The sequence below is a fragment of the Vicia villosa genome, linkage group LG6 (assembly GCF_029867415.1).
Source record: "Vicia villosa cultivar HV-30 ecotype Madison, WI linkage group LG6, Vvil1.0, whole genome shotgun sequence".
Taxonomy (NCBI): Eukaryota; Viridiplantae; Streptophyta; class Magnoliopsida; order Fabales; family Fabaceae; genus Vicia; species Vicia villosa.
Window position 1 is genome coordinate 123,049,919 of NC_081185.1, and position 17,415 is coordinate 123,067,333.

Genomic DNA, 17,415 nt, shown 5'->3' on the forward strand with positions numbered 1-17,415 from the left:
GAAAAATCAAGTGCAAATATTATCATAAAGAGTATAGGGGCGGAGCTTTTTGATTTAAGCACCATTTAACAGGGACAAATAGTAATGTTGAACCCTGTGTATCTGTTCCAGGTGAAGTTCGCACATAAATGTGGACCATTATTCATATCTTGTAAACCAAACTAATTAAGAAGAGAACTCTAGGTGAAGATGTAGTTGAGGTTGATGTGGAAGATGGTAAAAGAAAAATAGGTGAATCTTCAAGTCTTGCAAACATTTTTAAGAGGGGAATAACTTCTCAATCAATTATCAACTATGCTTTTAAGAAAAACAAAAAAGGAGGATACTTATCGACAAGTTGCAACTTATTTTTACAACAATGCACTCTCCTTTAACGTTGTAAAAGATGATGAATTTATAAATATGTGTGAAATGATTGCCCAATATGGTAAAGCATATAAGCCCCCATCTTATCATGTTCGAGGTAAACATTTAAAGAAAAAAGATGAGTCTATAAATAGCATATTTGTGGAGCATAAAGCTGCTTGAAAAAAATTTAAGGTGTTCATTAATGACTGATGGATGGACTAACCAAAATAGGAGGACTATCATAAGTTTTTTTAGCCAATAGTCCTATGAGAACTTTATTTTTAAAATCAATTGATGCATTTGGCATTTTAAAGACTGCTGATATAGTTTACAAAATGATGGATGACATTGTTGAGGAAGTAGGGGAAGAAAATGTTGTTCAAATTATAACAGACAATGTTGTAAACTACAAGTTGGTTGGACAAATATTGATGGAGAAAAGGAATAAGCTTTATTGGACAACTTGTGCAGCTCATTGCATTGATCTAATGTTAGAGGATTTTAAGAGCAATATACCTATGCATAAGGAGATTATTGCTTCAGGTAAGAAGATCACAACTTACATTTATGCTAGGATGAGTCTTATAACTTTGTTGCATCATTATACTGAAGGAGGTGAGTTAATAAGACCTGGCATCACTCGCTTGGGTTGCTTGAATGATAAGAGGGGACCTTTGTATAGGATGTTCACTTCTAAGGAATGGAAGGATAGCCGATTTGCCAAGATAAAAGATGGGAAATTGGTTGAAAATACAGTGACAAACAAAGACTTTTGGAAGAATTTGTTATTTGCCTTAAGGGTGATTTTTCATCACTTAAAGTCTTGCGTATGGTAGATTCTAATGAGAAGCCATCCATGGGTTATATCTATGAAGCAATGGATCAGGCAAAAGAGGAAATGCAAACTAGCTACAATAATAAGAGAAAAGGTATAATTTTATAAAATATATTGTATTGATTTATTTGATATAAAAAGTATATTAGTATTTATTTATGAACTGATTTAATCTTTTATTTCTTAAGTTACCAACCTTTATGGAAAACTATATATAACAGATGGGACAAACAATTACATAGGCCTTTGCATGTTGCCGGTTATAAACTTAATCCAATGTTGCATTACAAACCTATATTTCAAAGCAGATAATGAAGTGAAAAAAAGGATGTATGCATGTTTAGAAAGGATGATGGGAGGAAACATGGATATGGTGAATAAAATTGATGGTCAACTTGAGGATTTTAAGAGTAAAAAAGGGTTCTTTAGGAGTGAAATAGCTCAACATGGACAAAAAAACAAGACACCAACTCAATGGTGGGAATCTTACGGTGATGCACACCCAGAGTTGCAAAGCTTTGCTAATCGTATGTTATGTTTGACATGCAGTTCTTCTGGCTGTGAGAGAAATTGGAGTGCTTTTGAGATGGTATGCTTTTAAATTATCATATATCTTTTTATAGTTACTATATGTTATGCATTTTAGCTTAATATTTTCTCTGTTGTCGTATTCCTTGCAGTTGTTGCTCACAAGAAGAACATAAAAGAAGGCTGCCAGTTTGGCTGTTGCTGCCTCAAAAAAGAGAACTAGAGGAGAAAAGGCTCCAATCGAAGAGAAAGAAGTACAAGTTCATTTTTATATTGAACATACTTTTCTATAATATACACCTTACTTGACTCTCATATTTAGACTAACATTCTTGTCGATGTGCAAACAGAAGAAGAACCTTAAGCCACTCCTAGCAAGTAATTGAAAGGAATAAAGATTAAAGTTTTTGAGGACGAAGATACTGTTGAAACTTCTTCCCCTAAAACTCCCAAGAAGAAGAAAAAGAAATAAAAACCCTTATGACTGGTCCGTAAATGGTCATTCTTAGTCCAACTGTTGCACCTGTTATTGAAGCAAAAGAAAAAAAGGTCATTGCACACACTGGAGAAAAGGGAGCCAAGAAAGCAAAAAAACTTTCCTCTGACGAACCTGAAAGTGCTAATTCTAGTCCTGATTTTGGTGCGAATTAGGTGAGTATATTTAAAATCTTATAGTAATGAATTTGACACCCCGAATCTTAACGCTTTAACTCATATTTATACTAATACATGAATAATTGTCTGCAACGACTCTTTCCTTAGAAATTGACAGGTATTTTGTTGCACGCTTATCAACGTTAGACTTGCTTCAACATGTTATCTAGGCATGGTTAAAACCAAAAAAAAATTATTCACTCTGAACTTGCTACGCGCTCCAACTATTGATGTCGAAGTCCTGAATGTATAACTTTGAGAAAAAACACTAAGTCCCAACTTCAATTCCAGAGCAGAGACTTCGACCTCTTGGGCTAGAATGTCCATGCCGAAATACTCCTAAAAAAATCAAAATTTAAATAAGTATTTCTTTGAACTCCTTTCTTATACGTCGAGCTCAATGCCATTAAAATTCCAGGCTAACAAGGACATCCTTTGAATTATCCATGAAGGAACTATTGAGTTAAAAAGGGTAAGGTTGGACACATTAACTCATAGGTATGAACTTTTCAAAATGAAACTTGAATAAACATAAATCAAATGCAAACTTAGTTTACCCATATTGTGACTCAATTCAGAAACTATCTCTTGGCTATTTAGACAATTCTTCAATGAATTTCCAAAGGATAATTGAATTAAAAAAGATGGAATTAAACTCTTTTCAATGAGGTTGTTGGCATGAGCCATCTCCTTGGGTGAACCCATAATCATGAGTGGCTCATCAATAATATCCATGATTAAAATAGCTTCAGCTCTAACCATTTGTGCATGATATACCTTCAAAGAAAAAGAACAGTATACAAGTGTAAGTAAGTTTCTTAATAAGCATTTTAAAACATGAATTAACTAAAAAAATTACCAAGAAGAAATTATGAAGAAATTAATTTATGTATCAGTAAAAAACGATTACCTCCACGATCAAGAAGAACAATTTTTGGATGATAAGACCTAAACGTAAAAGGCTTGTCACCTTCAAAGACTTCACATCCATAAGAAACTTCCACTGAAATGAGTGATTCGATGATATAGTGTCAGTTTTTTTACCTCTTAAATCCTGTGGTAATAGAATCGTTATATTGTTTTCTTCAACCGCAAATTGACCTTGAACATAAAGAAAGTACAAGATAAATATAAGAAATAAAGCAAATATATGGTTATGTGAAATGTTCATGTTGGTTTTATGTTAAGTTATTTGAATATGGTGGAGAGGGGAAACTTAGGTAAAATCGAAGATGGAGATGGTAGAATGAGATGTTTTCTTTGTGAAGAAACTTATATAAGGAAGGAAAGGAGTGAATGTGTCTTATAGTTAGAGATAGAGACACAAAACGTGTAGAAATATATAATTTTTTAAAATAATTTTTAACACCATATTTGTATTTTGTATAATTTTTTATCAAACTAGTGACAAACACGCGCATACGCACGAGTTCTGGTTTGGTACGCGCATTTGTTTACCTAATATATTTATACTAGTAACAAACTTATATTTATACTAATACATGAATAATTGTCTGCAACGACTCTCTACTTAGAAATCGACAGGTATTTTGTTGCACGCTTATTAGCTTTAGACTTGCTTCAACGTGTTTTCTTGGCATGGTTAAAAAAAAAAATTATCCACTCTGAACTTGCTACGCGCTCCAACTATTGATGTCGAAGTCCTGAATGTATAACTTTGAGAAAAAACACTAAGTCCCAACTTCAATTCCAGAGCAGTGACTTCGACCTCTTAGGCTAGAATGTCCATGCCGAAATACTCCTAAAAAAATCCATATTTAAATAAGTATTTCTTTGAACTCCTTTCTTATACGTCGAGCTTAATGCCATTAAAATTCCAGGCTAACAAGGACATCCTTTGAATTATCCTTGAAGGAACTATTGAGTTAAAAAGGGTAAGGTTGGACACATTAACTCATTAGGATGAACTTTTCAAAATGAAACTTGAAAAAACTTAAATCAAATGCAAACTTAGTTTACCCATATTGTGACTCAATTCAGAAACTATCTCTTGGTTATTTAGACAATTCTTCAATGAATTTCCAAAGGATAATTGAATTAAAAAAGATGGAATTAAACCCTTTTTAATGAGTATGTTGGCATAATCTCTCTCCTTGGGTGAACCCATAATCATGAGTGGCTCATCAATAATATCCATGATTAAAATAACTTCAGCTCCAGCCATTTGTGCATGATATACCTTCAAAGAAAAAGAACAGTATACAAGTGTAAGTAAGTTTCTTAATAAGTATTTTAAAACATGAATTAACTAAAAAAATTACCAAGAAGAAATTATGAAGAAATTAATTTATGTATCAGTAAAAAACGATTACCTCCACGATCAAGAAGAACAATTGTTGGATGATAAGACCTAAACGTAAAAGGCTTGTTACCTTCAAAGACTTCACATCCATAAGAAACTTCCGCTGAAATGAATGATTCGATGATATAATGTCAGTTTTTTTACCTCTTAAATCCTGTGGTAATAGAACCGTTATATTGTTTTCTTCAACCGCAAATTGACCTTGAACATAAAGAAAGTACAAGATAAATATAAGAAATAAAGCAAATATATGATTATGTGAAATGTTCATGTTGGTTTTATGTTTAGTTATTTGAATATGGGTGAGAGGGGAAACTTAAGTAAAATCGAAGATGGAGATGGTAGAATGAGATGTTCTCTTTGTGAAGAAACTTATATAAGGAAGGAAAGGAGTGAATGTGTCTTATAGTTAGAGATAGAGACTCAAAACCTGTAGAAATATATAATTTTTTAAAATAATTTTTAAAACCATATTTGTATTTTGTATAATTTTTTATCAAACTAGTGACAAACGCGCGCATACGCACGGGTTTTGGTTTGGTACGCGCATTTGTTTACCTAATATATTTATACTAGTAACAAACTCATATTTATACTAATACATGAATAATTGTCTGCAACGACTCTCTCCTTAGAAATCGACAGGTATTTTGTTGCACGCTTATCAACTTTATACTTGCTTCAACGTGTTTTCTTGGCATGGTTAAAACCAAAAAAAAATTATTCACTCTGAAATTGCTACGCGCTCCAACTATTGAGTTCGAAGTCCTGAATGTATAACTTTTAAAAAAAACACAAAGTCCCGACTTCAATTCCAGAGCAGTGACTTCGACCTCTTGGGCTAAAATGTCCATGCCGAAATACTCCTAAAAAAATCCATATTTAAATAAGTATTTCTTTGAACTCCTTTCTTATACGTCGAGCTCAATGCCATTAAAATTCCAGGCTACCAAGGACATCCTTTGAATTAACCATGAAGGAAATATTGAGTTAAAAAGGGTAAGGTTGGACACATTAACTCATTAGGATGAACTTTTCAAAATGAAACTTGAAAAAACTTAAATCAAATGCAAACTTAGTTTACCCATATTGTGACTCAATTCAGAAACTATCTCTTGGTTATTTAGACAATTCTTCAATGATTTTCCAAAGGATAATTGAATTAAAAAAGATGGAATTAAACCCTTTTCAATGAGTATGTTGGCATAAGCTCTCTCCTTGGGTGAACCCATAATCATGAGTGGCTCATCAATAATATCCATGATTAAAATAACTTCAGCTCTAGCCATTTGTGCATGATATACCTTCAAAGAAAAAGAACGTTATACAAGTGTAAGTAAGTTTCTTAATAAGCATTTTAAAACATGAATTAAGTAAAAAAATTACCAAGAAGAAATTATGAAGAAATTAATTTATGTATCAGTAAAAAACGATTACCTCCACGATCAAGAAGAACAATTGTTGGATGATAAGACCTAAACATAAAAGGCTTGTCACCTTCAAAGACTTCACATCCATAAGAAACTTCCGCTGAAATGAGTGATTCGATGATATAGTTTCCGTTTTTTTACCTCTTAAATCCTGTGGTAATAGAACCGTTATATTGTTTTCTTCAACCACAAACTGACCTTGAACATAAAGAAAGTACAAGATAAATATAAGAAATAAAGCAAATATATGGTTATGTGAAATGTTCATGTTGGTTTTATGTTAAGTTATTTGAATATGATGGAGAGGGGAAACTTAAGTAAAATCGAAGATGGAGATGGTAGAATGAGATGTTTTCTTTGTGAAGAAACTTATATAAGGAAGGAAAGGAGTGAATGTGTCTTATAGTTAGAGATAGAGACACAAAACGTGTAGAAATATATAATTTTTTAAATTAATTTTTAACACCATATTTGTATTTTGTATAATTTTTTATCAAACTAGTGACAAACACGCGCATACGCACGAGTTCTGGTTTGGTACGCGCATTTGTTTACCTAATATATTTATACTAGTAACAAACTTATATTTATACTAATACATGAATAATTGTCTGCAACGACTCTCTACTTAGAAATCGACAGGTATTTTGTTGCACGCTTATTAGCTTTAGACTTGCTTCAACGTGTTTTCTTGGCATGGTTAAAACCAAAAAATAATTATTCACTCTGAACTAGCTACGCGCTCCAACTATTGATGTCGGAGTCCTGAATGTATAACTTTGAGAAAAAACACTAAGTCCCAACTTCAATTCCAGAGCAGTGACTTCGACCTCTTAGGCTAGAATGTCCATGCCGAAGTACTCCTAAAAAAATCCATATTTAAATAAGTATTTCTTTGAACTCCTTTCTTATACGTCGAGCTCAATGCCATTAAAATTCCAGGCTAACAAGGACGTCCTTTGAATTATCCATGAAGGAACTATTGAGTTAAAAATGGTAAGGTTGGACACATTAACTCATTAGGATGAACTTTTCAAAATGAAACTTGAAAAAACTTAAATCAAATGCAAACTTAGTTTACCCATATTGTGACTCAATTCAGAAACTATCTCTTGGTTATTTAGACAATTCTTCAATGAATTTCAAAGGATAATTGAATTAAAAAAGATGGAATTAAACCCTTTTCAATGAGTATGTTCGCATAAGCTCTCTCCTTGGGTGAACCCATAATCATGAGTGGTTCATCAATAATATCCATGATTAAAATAACTTCAGCTCCAGCCATTTGTGCATGATATACCTTCAAAGAAAAAGAACAGTATACCAGTGTAAGTAAGTTTCTTAATAAGCATTTTAAAACATGAATTAACTAAAAAAATTACCAAGAAGAAATTATGAAGAAATTAATTTATGTATCAGTAAAAAAATGATTACCTCCACGATCAAGAAGAACAATTGTTGGATGATAAGACCTAAACGTAAAAGGCTTGTCACCTTCAAAGACTTCACATCCATAAGAATCTTCCGCTGAAATGAGTCATTAAATGATATAGTGTCCGATTTTTTACCTCTTAAATCTTTTGGTAATAGAACCGTTATATTGTTTTCTTCAACCACAAATTGACCTTGAACATAAAGAAAGTACAAAATAAATATAAGAAATAAAGCAAATATATTGTTATGTGAAATGTTCATGTTCGTTTTATGTTAAGTTATTTTAATATGGTGGAGAGGGGAAACTTAAGTAAAATCGAAGATGGAGATGGTAGAATGAGATGTTCTCTTTGTGAAGAAACTTATATAAGGAAGGAAAGGAGTGAATGTGTCTTATAGTTAGAGATAGAGACACAAAACGTGTAGAAATATATAATTTTTTAAAATAATTTTTAACACCATATTTGTATTTTGTATAATTTTTTATCAAACTAGTAACAAACGCGCGCATACGCACGGGTTCTGGTTTGGTACGCGCATTTGTTTACCTAATATATTTATACTAGTAACAAACTCATATTTATACTAATACATGAATAATTGTCTGCAACGACTCTCTCCTTAGAAATCGACAGGTATTTTGTTGCACGCTTATCAACTTTATACTTGCTTCAACGTGTTTTCTTGGCATGGTTAAAACCAAAAAAAAATTACTCACTCTGAAATTGCTACGCGCTCCAACATTTGAGTTCGAAGTCCTGAATGTATAACTTTGAGAAAAAACACTAAGTCCCAACTTCAATTCCAGAGCAGTGACTTCGACCTCTTGGGCTAGAATGTCCATGCCGAAATACTCCTAAAAAAATCCATATTTAAATAAGTATTTCTTTGAACTCCTTTCTTATACGTCGAGCTCAATGCCATTAAAATTCCAGGCTACCAAGGACATCTTTTGAATTATCCATGAAGGAACTATTGAGTTAAAAAGGGTAAGGTTGGACACATTAACTCATTAGGATGAACTTTTCAAAATGAAACTTGAAAAAACTTAAATCAAATGCAAACTTAGTTTACCCATATTGTGACTCAATTCAGAAACTATCTCTTGGTTATTTAGACAATTCTTCAATGAATTTCCAAAGGATAATTGAATTAAAAAAGATGGAATTAAACCCTTTTCAATGAGTATGTTGGCATAAGCTCTCTCCTTGGGTGAACCCATAATCATGAGTGGCTCATCAATAATATCCATGATTAAAATAACTTCAGCTCCAGCCATTTGTGCATGATATACCTTCAAAGAAAAAGAACGTTATACAAGTGTAAGTAAGTTTCTTAATAAGCATTTTAAAACATGAATTAAGTAAAAAAAATTACCACGAAGAAATTATGAAGAAATTAATTTATGTATCAGTAAAAAATGATTACCTCCACGATCAAGAAGAACAATTGTTGGATGATAAGACCTAAACATAAAAGGCTTGTCACCTTCAAAGACTTCACATCCATAAGAAACTTCCGCTGAAATGAGTGATTCGATGATATAGTGTCCGTTTTTTTACCTCTTAAATCCTGTGGTAATAGAACCGTTATATTGTTTTCTTCAACCACAAACTGACCTTGAACATTAAGAAAGTACAAGATAAATATAAGAAATAAAGCAAATATATGGTTATTATGTGAAATGTTCATGTTGGTTTTATGTTAAGTTATTTGAATATGGTGGAGAGGGGAAACTTAAGTAAAATTGAAGATGGACATAGTAGAATGAGATGTTTTCTTTGTGAAGAAACTTATATAAGGAAGGAAAGGAGTGAATGTGTCTTATAGTTAGAGATAGAGACACAAAACGTGTAGAAATATATAATTTTTTAAAATAATTTTTAACACCATAGTTGTATTTTGTATAATTTTTTATCAAACTAGTAACAAACGCGCGCATGCGCACGGGTTCTGGTTTGGTACGCGCATTTGTTTACTTAATATATTTATACTAGTAACAAACTCATATTTATATACATGAATATTTGTCTGCAACGACTGTCTCCTTAAAAATCGATAGGTATTTTGTTGCACGCTTATCAACTTTAGACTTGCTTCTACGTGTTTTCTTGATATGGTTAAAACCAAAAAAAATATTATTCACTCTGAACTTGCTACGCGCTCCAACTATTGATGTCGAAGTCCTGAATGTATAACTTTGAGAAAAAACACTAAGTCCCAACTTCAATTCCAAAGCAGTGACTTCGGCCTCTTGGGCTAGAATGTCCATGCCGAAATACTCCTAAAAAAATCAAAATTTAAATAAGTATTTCTTTGAACTCCTTTCTTATACGTCGAGCTCAATCCCATTAAAATTCCAGGCTAACAAGGATATCCTTTGAATTATCCATGAAGGAACTATTGAGTTAAAAAGGGTAAGGTTGGACACATTAACTCATAGGTATGAACTTTTCAAAATGAAACTTGAAAAAACATAAATAAAATGCAAACTTAGTTTACCCATATTGTGAATTAATTCAGAAACTATCTCTTGGCTATTTAGACAATTATTCAATGTATTTCCAAAGGATAGTTGAATTAAAAAAGATGGAATGAAACACTTTTCAATGAGGTTGTTGGCATGAGCTCTCTCCTTGGGTGAACCCATAATCATGAGTGGCTCATCAATAATATCCATCATTAAAATAGCTTCAGCTCTAACCATTTGTGCATGATATACCTTCAAAGAAAAAGAACAGTATACCAGTGTAAGTAAGTTTCTTAATAAGCATTTTTAAAAACTAGAATTATTTAAAAAAATTACCAAGAAGAAATTATGAAGAAATTAATTTATGTATCAGTATAAATTGATTACCTCCACGATCAAGAAGTACAATTGTTGGATGATAAGACCTAAACGTAAAATGCTTGTCACCTTCAAAGACTTCACATCCATAAGAATCTTACGCTGAAATGAGTGATTCAATGATATAGTGTCCGTTTTTTTACCTCTTAAATCCTGTGGTAATAGAACCGTTATATTGTTTTCTTCAACCACAAATTGACCTTGAACATAAAGAAAGTACAAGATAAATATAAGAAAAAAAACAAATATATGGTTATGTGAAATGTTCATGTTGGTTTTATGATAAGTTATTTGAATATGATGGAGAGGGGAAACTTAAGTAAAATCGAAGATGGAGACGGTAGAATGAGATGTTTTCTTTGTGGAGAAACTTATATAAGGAAGGAAAGGAGTGAATGTGTCTTATAGGGAGAGATAGAGACACAAAATGTGTAGAAATATATAATTTTTTAAAATAATTTTTAACACCATATTTGTATTTTGTATAATTTTTTATCAAACTAGTAACAAACGCGCGCATACGCACGAGTTCTGATTTGGTACGCGCATTTGTTTACCTAATATATTTATTCTAGTGAGAAACTCATATTTATATACATGAATATTTGTCTGCAACGAATGTCTCCTTAAAAATCGACAGGTATTTTGTTGCACGCTTATAACCTTTAGACTTGCTTCAACGTGTTTTCTTGGCATGGTTAAAACCAAAAAAAAAATTATTCACTCTGAACTTGCTACGCGCTCCAACTATTGATGTCGAAGTCCTGAATGTATAACTTTGAGAAAAAACACTAAGTCCCAACTTCAATTCCAGAGCAGTGACTTCGACCTCTTGGGCTAGAATGTCCATGCCGAAATACTCCTAAAAAAATCAAAATTTAAATAAGTATTTCTTTGAACTCCTTTCTTATACGTCGAGCTCAATGCCATTAAAATTCCAGGCTAACAAGGACATCCTTTGAATTATCCATGAAGGACCTATTGAGTTAAAAAGAGTAAGGTTGGACACATTAACTCATAGGTATGAACTTTTCAAAATGAAACTTGAAAAAACATAAATCAAATGCAAACTTAGTTTACCCATATTGTGACTCAATTCAGAAACTATCTCTTGGTTATTTAAACAATTCTTCAATGAATTTCCAAAGGATAATTGAATTAAAAAAGATGGAATTAAACTCTTTTCATTGAGTTTGTTGGCATAAGCTCTCTCCTTGGATGAACCCATAATCATGAGTGGCTCATCAATAATATCCATGATTAAAATAGCCTAGCTCTAACAATTTGTGCATGATATAGATTCAAAGAAAAAGAACAGTATACCAGTGTAAACAAGTTTCTTAATAAGCATTTTAAAACAAGAATTATTCAAAAAAATTACCAAGAAGAAATTATGAAGAAATTAATTTATGTATCAGTAAAAAACGATTACCTCCACGATCAAGAAGAAAAATTGTTGGATGATAAGACCTAAACGTAAAAGGCTTGTCACCTTCAAAGACTTCACATCCATAAGAATCTTCCGCTGAAATGAGTGATTCAATGATATAGTGTCCGATTTTTTACCTCTTAAATCCTGTGGTAATAGAACCGTTATATTGTTTTCTTCAACCACAAATTGACCTTGAACATAAAGAAAGTACAAGATAAATATAAGAAAAAAAGCAAATATATGGTTATGTGAAATGTTCATGTTGGTTTTATGTTAAGTTATTTGAATATGATGGAGAGGGGAAACTTAAGTAAAATCGAAGATGGAGATGGTAGAATGAGATGTTTTCTTTGTGGAGAAACTTATATAAGGAAGGAAAGGAGTGAATGTGTCTTATAGGTAGAGATAGAGACACAAAATGTGTAGAAATATATAATTTTTTAAAATAATTTTTAACACCATATTTGTATTTTGTATAATTTTTTATTAAACTAGTAACAAACGCGCGCATACGCACGAGTTATAATTTGGTACGCGCATTTGTTTACCTAATATATTTATACTAGTAACAAACTCATATTTATATATATGAATATTTGTCTGCAACGACTGTCTCCTTAAAAATCGATAGGTATTTTGTTGCACGCTTATCAACTTTAGACTTGCTTCAACGTGTTTTCTTGGCATGGTTAAAACCAAAAAAAATATTATTCACTCTGAACTTGCTACGCGCTCCAACTATTGAAGTCGAAGTCCTGAATGTATGACTTTGAGAAAAAACACTAAGTCCCAACTTCAATTCCAAAGCAGTGACTTCGACCTCTTGGGCTAGAATGTCCATGCCGAAATACTCCTAAAAAAATCAAAATTTAAATAAGTATTTCTTTGAACTCCTTTCTTATACGTCGAGCTCAATGCCATTAAAATTCCAGGCTAACAAGGACATCCTTTGAATTATCCATGAAGGAACTATTGAGTTAAAAAGGGTAAGGTTGGACACATTAACTCATAGGTATGAACTTTTCAAAATGAAACTTGAATAAACATAAATCAAATGCAAACTTAGTTTACCCATATTGTGACTCAATTCAGAAACTATCTCTTGGCTATTTAGACAATTCTTCAATGAATTTCCAAAGGATAATTGAATTAAAAAAGATGGAATTAAACTCTTTTCAATGAGGTTGTTGGCATGAGCCATCTCCTTGGGTGAACCCATAATCATGAGTGGCTCATCAATAATATCCATGATTAAAATAGCTTCAGCTCTAACCATTTGTGCATGATATACCTTCAAAGAAAAAGAACAGTATACTAGTGTAAGTAAGTTTCTTAATAAGCATTTTAAAACTAGAATTATTTTAAAAAATTACCAAGAAGAAAATATGAAGAAATTAATTTATGTATCAGTAAAAATTGATTACCTCCACGATCAAGAAGTACAATTGTTGGATGATAAGACCTAAACGTAAAAGGCTTGTCACCTTCAAAGACTTCACATCCATAAGAATCTTCCGCTGAAATGAGTGATTCAATGATATAGTGTCCGTTTTTTTACCTCTTAAATCCTGTGGTAATAGAACCGTTATATTGTTTTCTTCAACCACAAATTGACCTTGAACATAAAGAAAGTACAAGATAAATATAAGAAAAAAAACAAATATATGGTTATGTGAAATGTTCATGTTGGTTTTATGATAAGTTATTTGAATATGATGGAGAGGGGAAACTTAAGTAAAATCGAAGATGGAGATGGTAGAATGAGATGTTTTCTATGTGGAGAAACTTATATAAGGAAGGAAAGGAGTGAATGTGTCTTATAGGTAGAGATAGAGACACAAAATGTGTAGAAATATATAATTTTTTAAAATAATTTTTAACACCATATTTGTATTTTGTATAATTTTTTATTAAACTAGTAACAAACGCGCGCATACGCACGAGTTATAATTTGGTACGCGCATTTGTTTACCTAATATATTTATACTAGTAACAAACTCATATTTATATACATGAATATTTGTCTGCAACGACTGTCTCCTTAAAAATCGACAGGTATTTTGTTGCACGCTTATCAACTTTAGAGTTGCTTCAACTTGTTTTCTAAAAAAATTATTCACTCTGAACTTGCTACGCGCTCCAACTATTGATGTCGAAGTCCTGAATGTATAACTTTGAGAAAAAACACTAAGTCCCAACTTCAATTCCAGAGCAGTGACTTCGACCTCTTGGGCTAGAATGTCCATGCCGAAATACTCCTAAAAAAATCAAAATTTAAATAAGTATTCCTTGGACTATAAATAATAGTAGTATGTTACAATCGAATAAGCAATACATTTTTTTCCGTGTATGTGCGCGCGTGCGCGTATATATATATATATATATATATATATATATATATATATATATATATATATATATATATATATATATATATATATATATATATATATATATATATATATATATATATATATATATATATATATATATATATATCCTATTTACATTGATAACATATATTTGGGAAATGACATCAATAATAAATAATTTTTTTAATATTTAATTGTGCAAACATTAATTTAATTGTATAAACTTCATTAATGAGATATATTAATATAATAATATTTTGAAGCATATAAATTAAAGTTAATGATATAACTTTGAGAAAAAAACACTAAGTCTCAACTTCAATTCCAAAGCAATGACTTTGACCTCTTGGGCTAGAATCCGTATCGAAATACTCCTAAAAAAATCCAAATTTCACTAAATATTTCTTTGTATTCCTTTCTCATATGTCGAGTTCAATGACATTAAAATGTTAGGCTAATAAGGACATCCTCTGAATTATCCATGAAGGAACTATTGAGTTAAAAAGGGTAAGGTTGGGCACATTAACTCTTGGGTATGAACTTTTCAAAATAAAACTTGAAAAGAACATAAATCAAATGCAAACTTAGTATACCCATATCGCGACTCATTTAAGAAACTATCTCTTTGTTATTTTGACAATTCTTCACTAAATTTCCAAAGGATAATTGAATTAAAAAAAGATGGAATTAAAATCTTTTCAATGAGTTTGTTGGTATCAACTCTCTCCCTGGGTAAACCCATAATCATGAGTGGCTCATCAATAATATCCATGATTAAAACAGCTGCAACTCCAACCATTTGTGCATGATATACCTTCAAAGAAAAAAAATACGCTACAAGTGCAAGTAAGTTTGTTAATAAGCATTTTAAAACATGTATTGATTTCGCCAAAAAAAAACATGTATTGACTAAAAATATTACAAAAACAAATTTATGAAGAAATTAATTTATGTAACAGTAAAAATTAATTACCTCCATGATTAAGAAGAACAATTGTTGGATGATAAGAAACTTAAAAGGCTTGTCATATTCAAAGACTTCACATCCATAAGAATCTTCCACTGAAACGAGTGATCCGATGATATAGTCTCCGTTTTTTTACCTTTTCACTACAAAAAATTAAGTGATCTGCGGCGGTTTTTATTGAAATTAGTGGGGGTTTCTAACCTCCCCTAAATAATCTGTAGTGGTTTTTATAAATGCTGCAGTTACGTGTGCCGTAGTATTTAGCGGAGGTTTTAAGCAAACGCTGGTATTTCTGTGGAGGTTAATATCCACTGAATGGAAACCAATTTTACGGGGGTTTTAAACCCCTCTAAAAGTTATTTAAAATATTTAAAATTCATACCTTTTTTATTGTTATTATTTCAACTGACTTTGACATGATTTTATAAGGAAACATGCCATAAGTCAACCAATATCTTTTTTACAATTATTATTTTTACCCATCGTTAAAATACATAATAATCTTTGTTAAAAACAAAATTATAATAATAACGTACATGTATTCCTAAATGAAATAATACAAATTAAAATTCAATATATTATTAGGAAAAAATAATAACAACCCAGACAAAGCACTTATCTAAAGAGGGACTATGCCTATTCTATTACAGAGCTAATGAGAATGTAGAAAAGAATTACATTAATAATTAGCCATTGATTCAAACCATTTAGGAATAAAAACTGAACAACACTTCTAATGAATCTAGAAACGAATGTGCTTTGCTTGACTCATACAGAAACATATCCATTTTGGAACTAGAAAACATCATTTGATAAAGAGGGAGAAATACTATTGATTTCAAAGGAATGTAAATTTGACACCTTAAATATTCTTCTCATCCACTTTACCACTTTTCTCCATAACTAGCTCTTCTTTTTAAGCTTCCATTACCTTTAGTTTCCAAAAGCTGCTATTATATACCATAATCATCTATAAAAGAATACAACAACTTCAATATCATATACTAAAAAGTAAAAATCAATATCGAACTAAATTTAACTAATGAAAATAATGGCAGAGAATATACTTACTGTTGCCAATATTGCAATAACGATTTTGTGACATTTCTATCTTTTGATCAACCTTTACCGGTCTTTTGAAAAAAGTACAATTAGGAGCAAACAGTAGGAGTTATTTCAAACCAACTAAATTGAATGATACAATAGTTATTTTCAATAAATTTATTGAGCAAGCATCTCTAGACTAGCAGTAAAATATTAATTAACAAAGTCACATCTTTTATCCTTATTAATCTAGTGAAAAATCATGTATGTACGAGTAAATTATCAATAACTAAATAATACAGAATATAATATTTGGAATTGTCTGTCTCAGACTACTGTTTGTCTCTGAAATATCAAAAAATGAATGCACTTAATCCCTTTATGGTATTTGGCCCTTGCTATAAACTATCTCTTCATAATAAACATTAATAAATCTTGGGAGTTTGTCTTAAACAATTTCATATTAAGAGCACAATGTCAATCATTAGAAAAATGGTCCTCCAGTTAATGCATCAATAGAAAGGATACAGGGGATTCCATTGAAGACTAAAAAGAATCAAAGACTTAGGTTCCAGCCACCCACACATTCATTCAATTAATATTTTCATATTTAATAGTTTGTTTTTCTCTAAATAAAGAAAACATCACCAAATAATTAGTAAGACTATATTTTCCTTCCTTCTAAACATCAATAATCTAATAAGACAATTACTAATGAATGTTGAATTTACACAACATAGACTTCAGGTTCCTTCCTTACTTTAGGTAGCCAATAAAAGCAAATACCAAACAACAATCAACAAATAGTAATAGAAGCAATTGCCAAATTGTAAGATGCAAAGGTTGAGCCAAATATCAGAAAATGCACTCTAATTCCTTCTTGGTTTCAAAATTCATAATAAATAGGAAAAAAATTGTTTGATTACTACATTGGTAATGATAAAAAGAGAAGAAATTTGAAAATTAAAACTCTACCAACCAAAAAAGGTTAATCACAAACGCGAAGGAGGACGGAAAAATTAACCGAAAAAGAAAGATGGAAAAGAAAAATTAGAAGAGGAAAAAGTGACTCTAGCAGGAAAGATGAAATCAAACACGACGTGGAGGAAACAAGTGAGTCAAGCGTGGAGGAGAAAGGGAAATCAAAAGAAAATGGGTGAAATTATATGTGAGTGGAAAAGGTTGAAAAGGATGAGTTCA

The 17,415-nt window shown here is 31.2% G+C and overlaps 1 protein-coding gene and 1 long non-coding RNA gene across 2 annotated transcripts; one reads left to right on the forward strand and one right to left on the reverse strand.

The window, feature by feature from the left end:
• The first annotated feature begins 683 nt into the window (after window positions 1-683).
• LOC131614577 (uncharacterized) lies at window positions 684-1,934 on the forward strand. Its single transcript, XM_058886145.1, has 4 exons — window positions 684-1,103; window positions 1,148-1,277; window positions 1,372-1,772; window positions 1,830-1,934. Exons 1-4 carry the CDS (start codon window positions 684-686, stop codon window positions 1,932-1,934), a joined length of 1,056 nt encoding a protein of 351 aa, XP_058742128.1.
• A 13,721-nt stretch (window positions 1,935-15,655) lies between these two features.
• LOC131612260 (uncharacterized) lies at window positions 15,656-16,795 on the reverse strand. The gene is made up of 3 exons (XR_009287329.1): window positions 16,744-16,795; window positions 16,243-16,304; window positions 15,656-16,141 (listed from the first exon to the last, which is right to left on the reverse strand). It is a non-coding gene; the product is annotated as an uncharacterized LOC131612260 (long non-coding RNA).
• Between the last annotated feature and the right edge of the window lie 620 nt (window positions 16,796-17,415).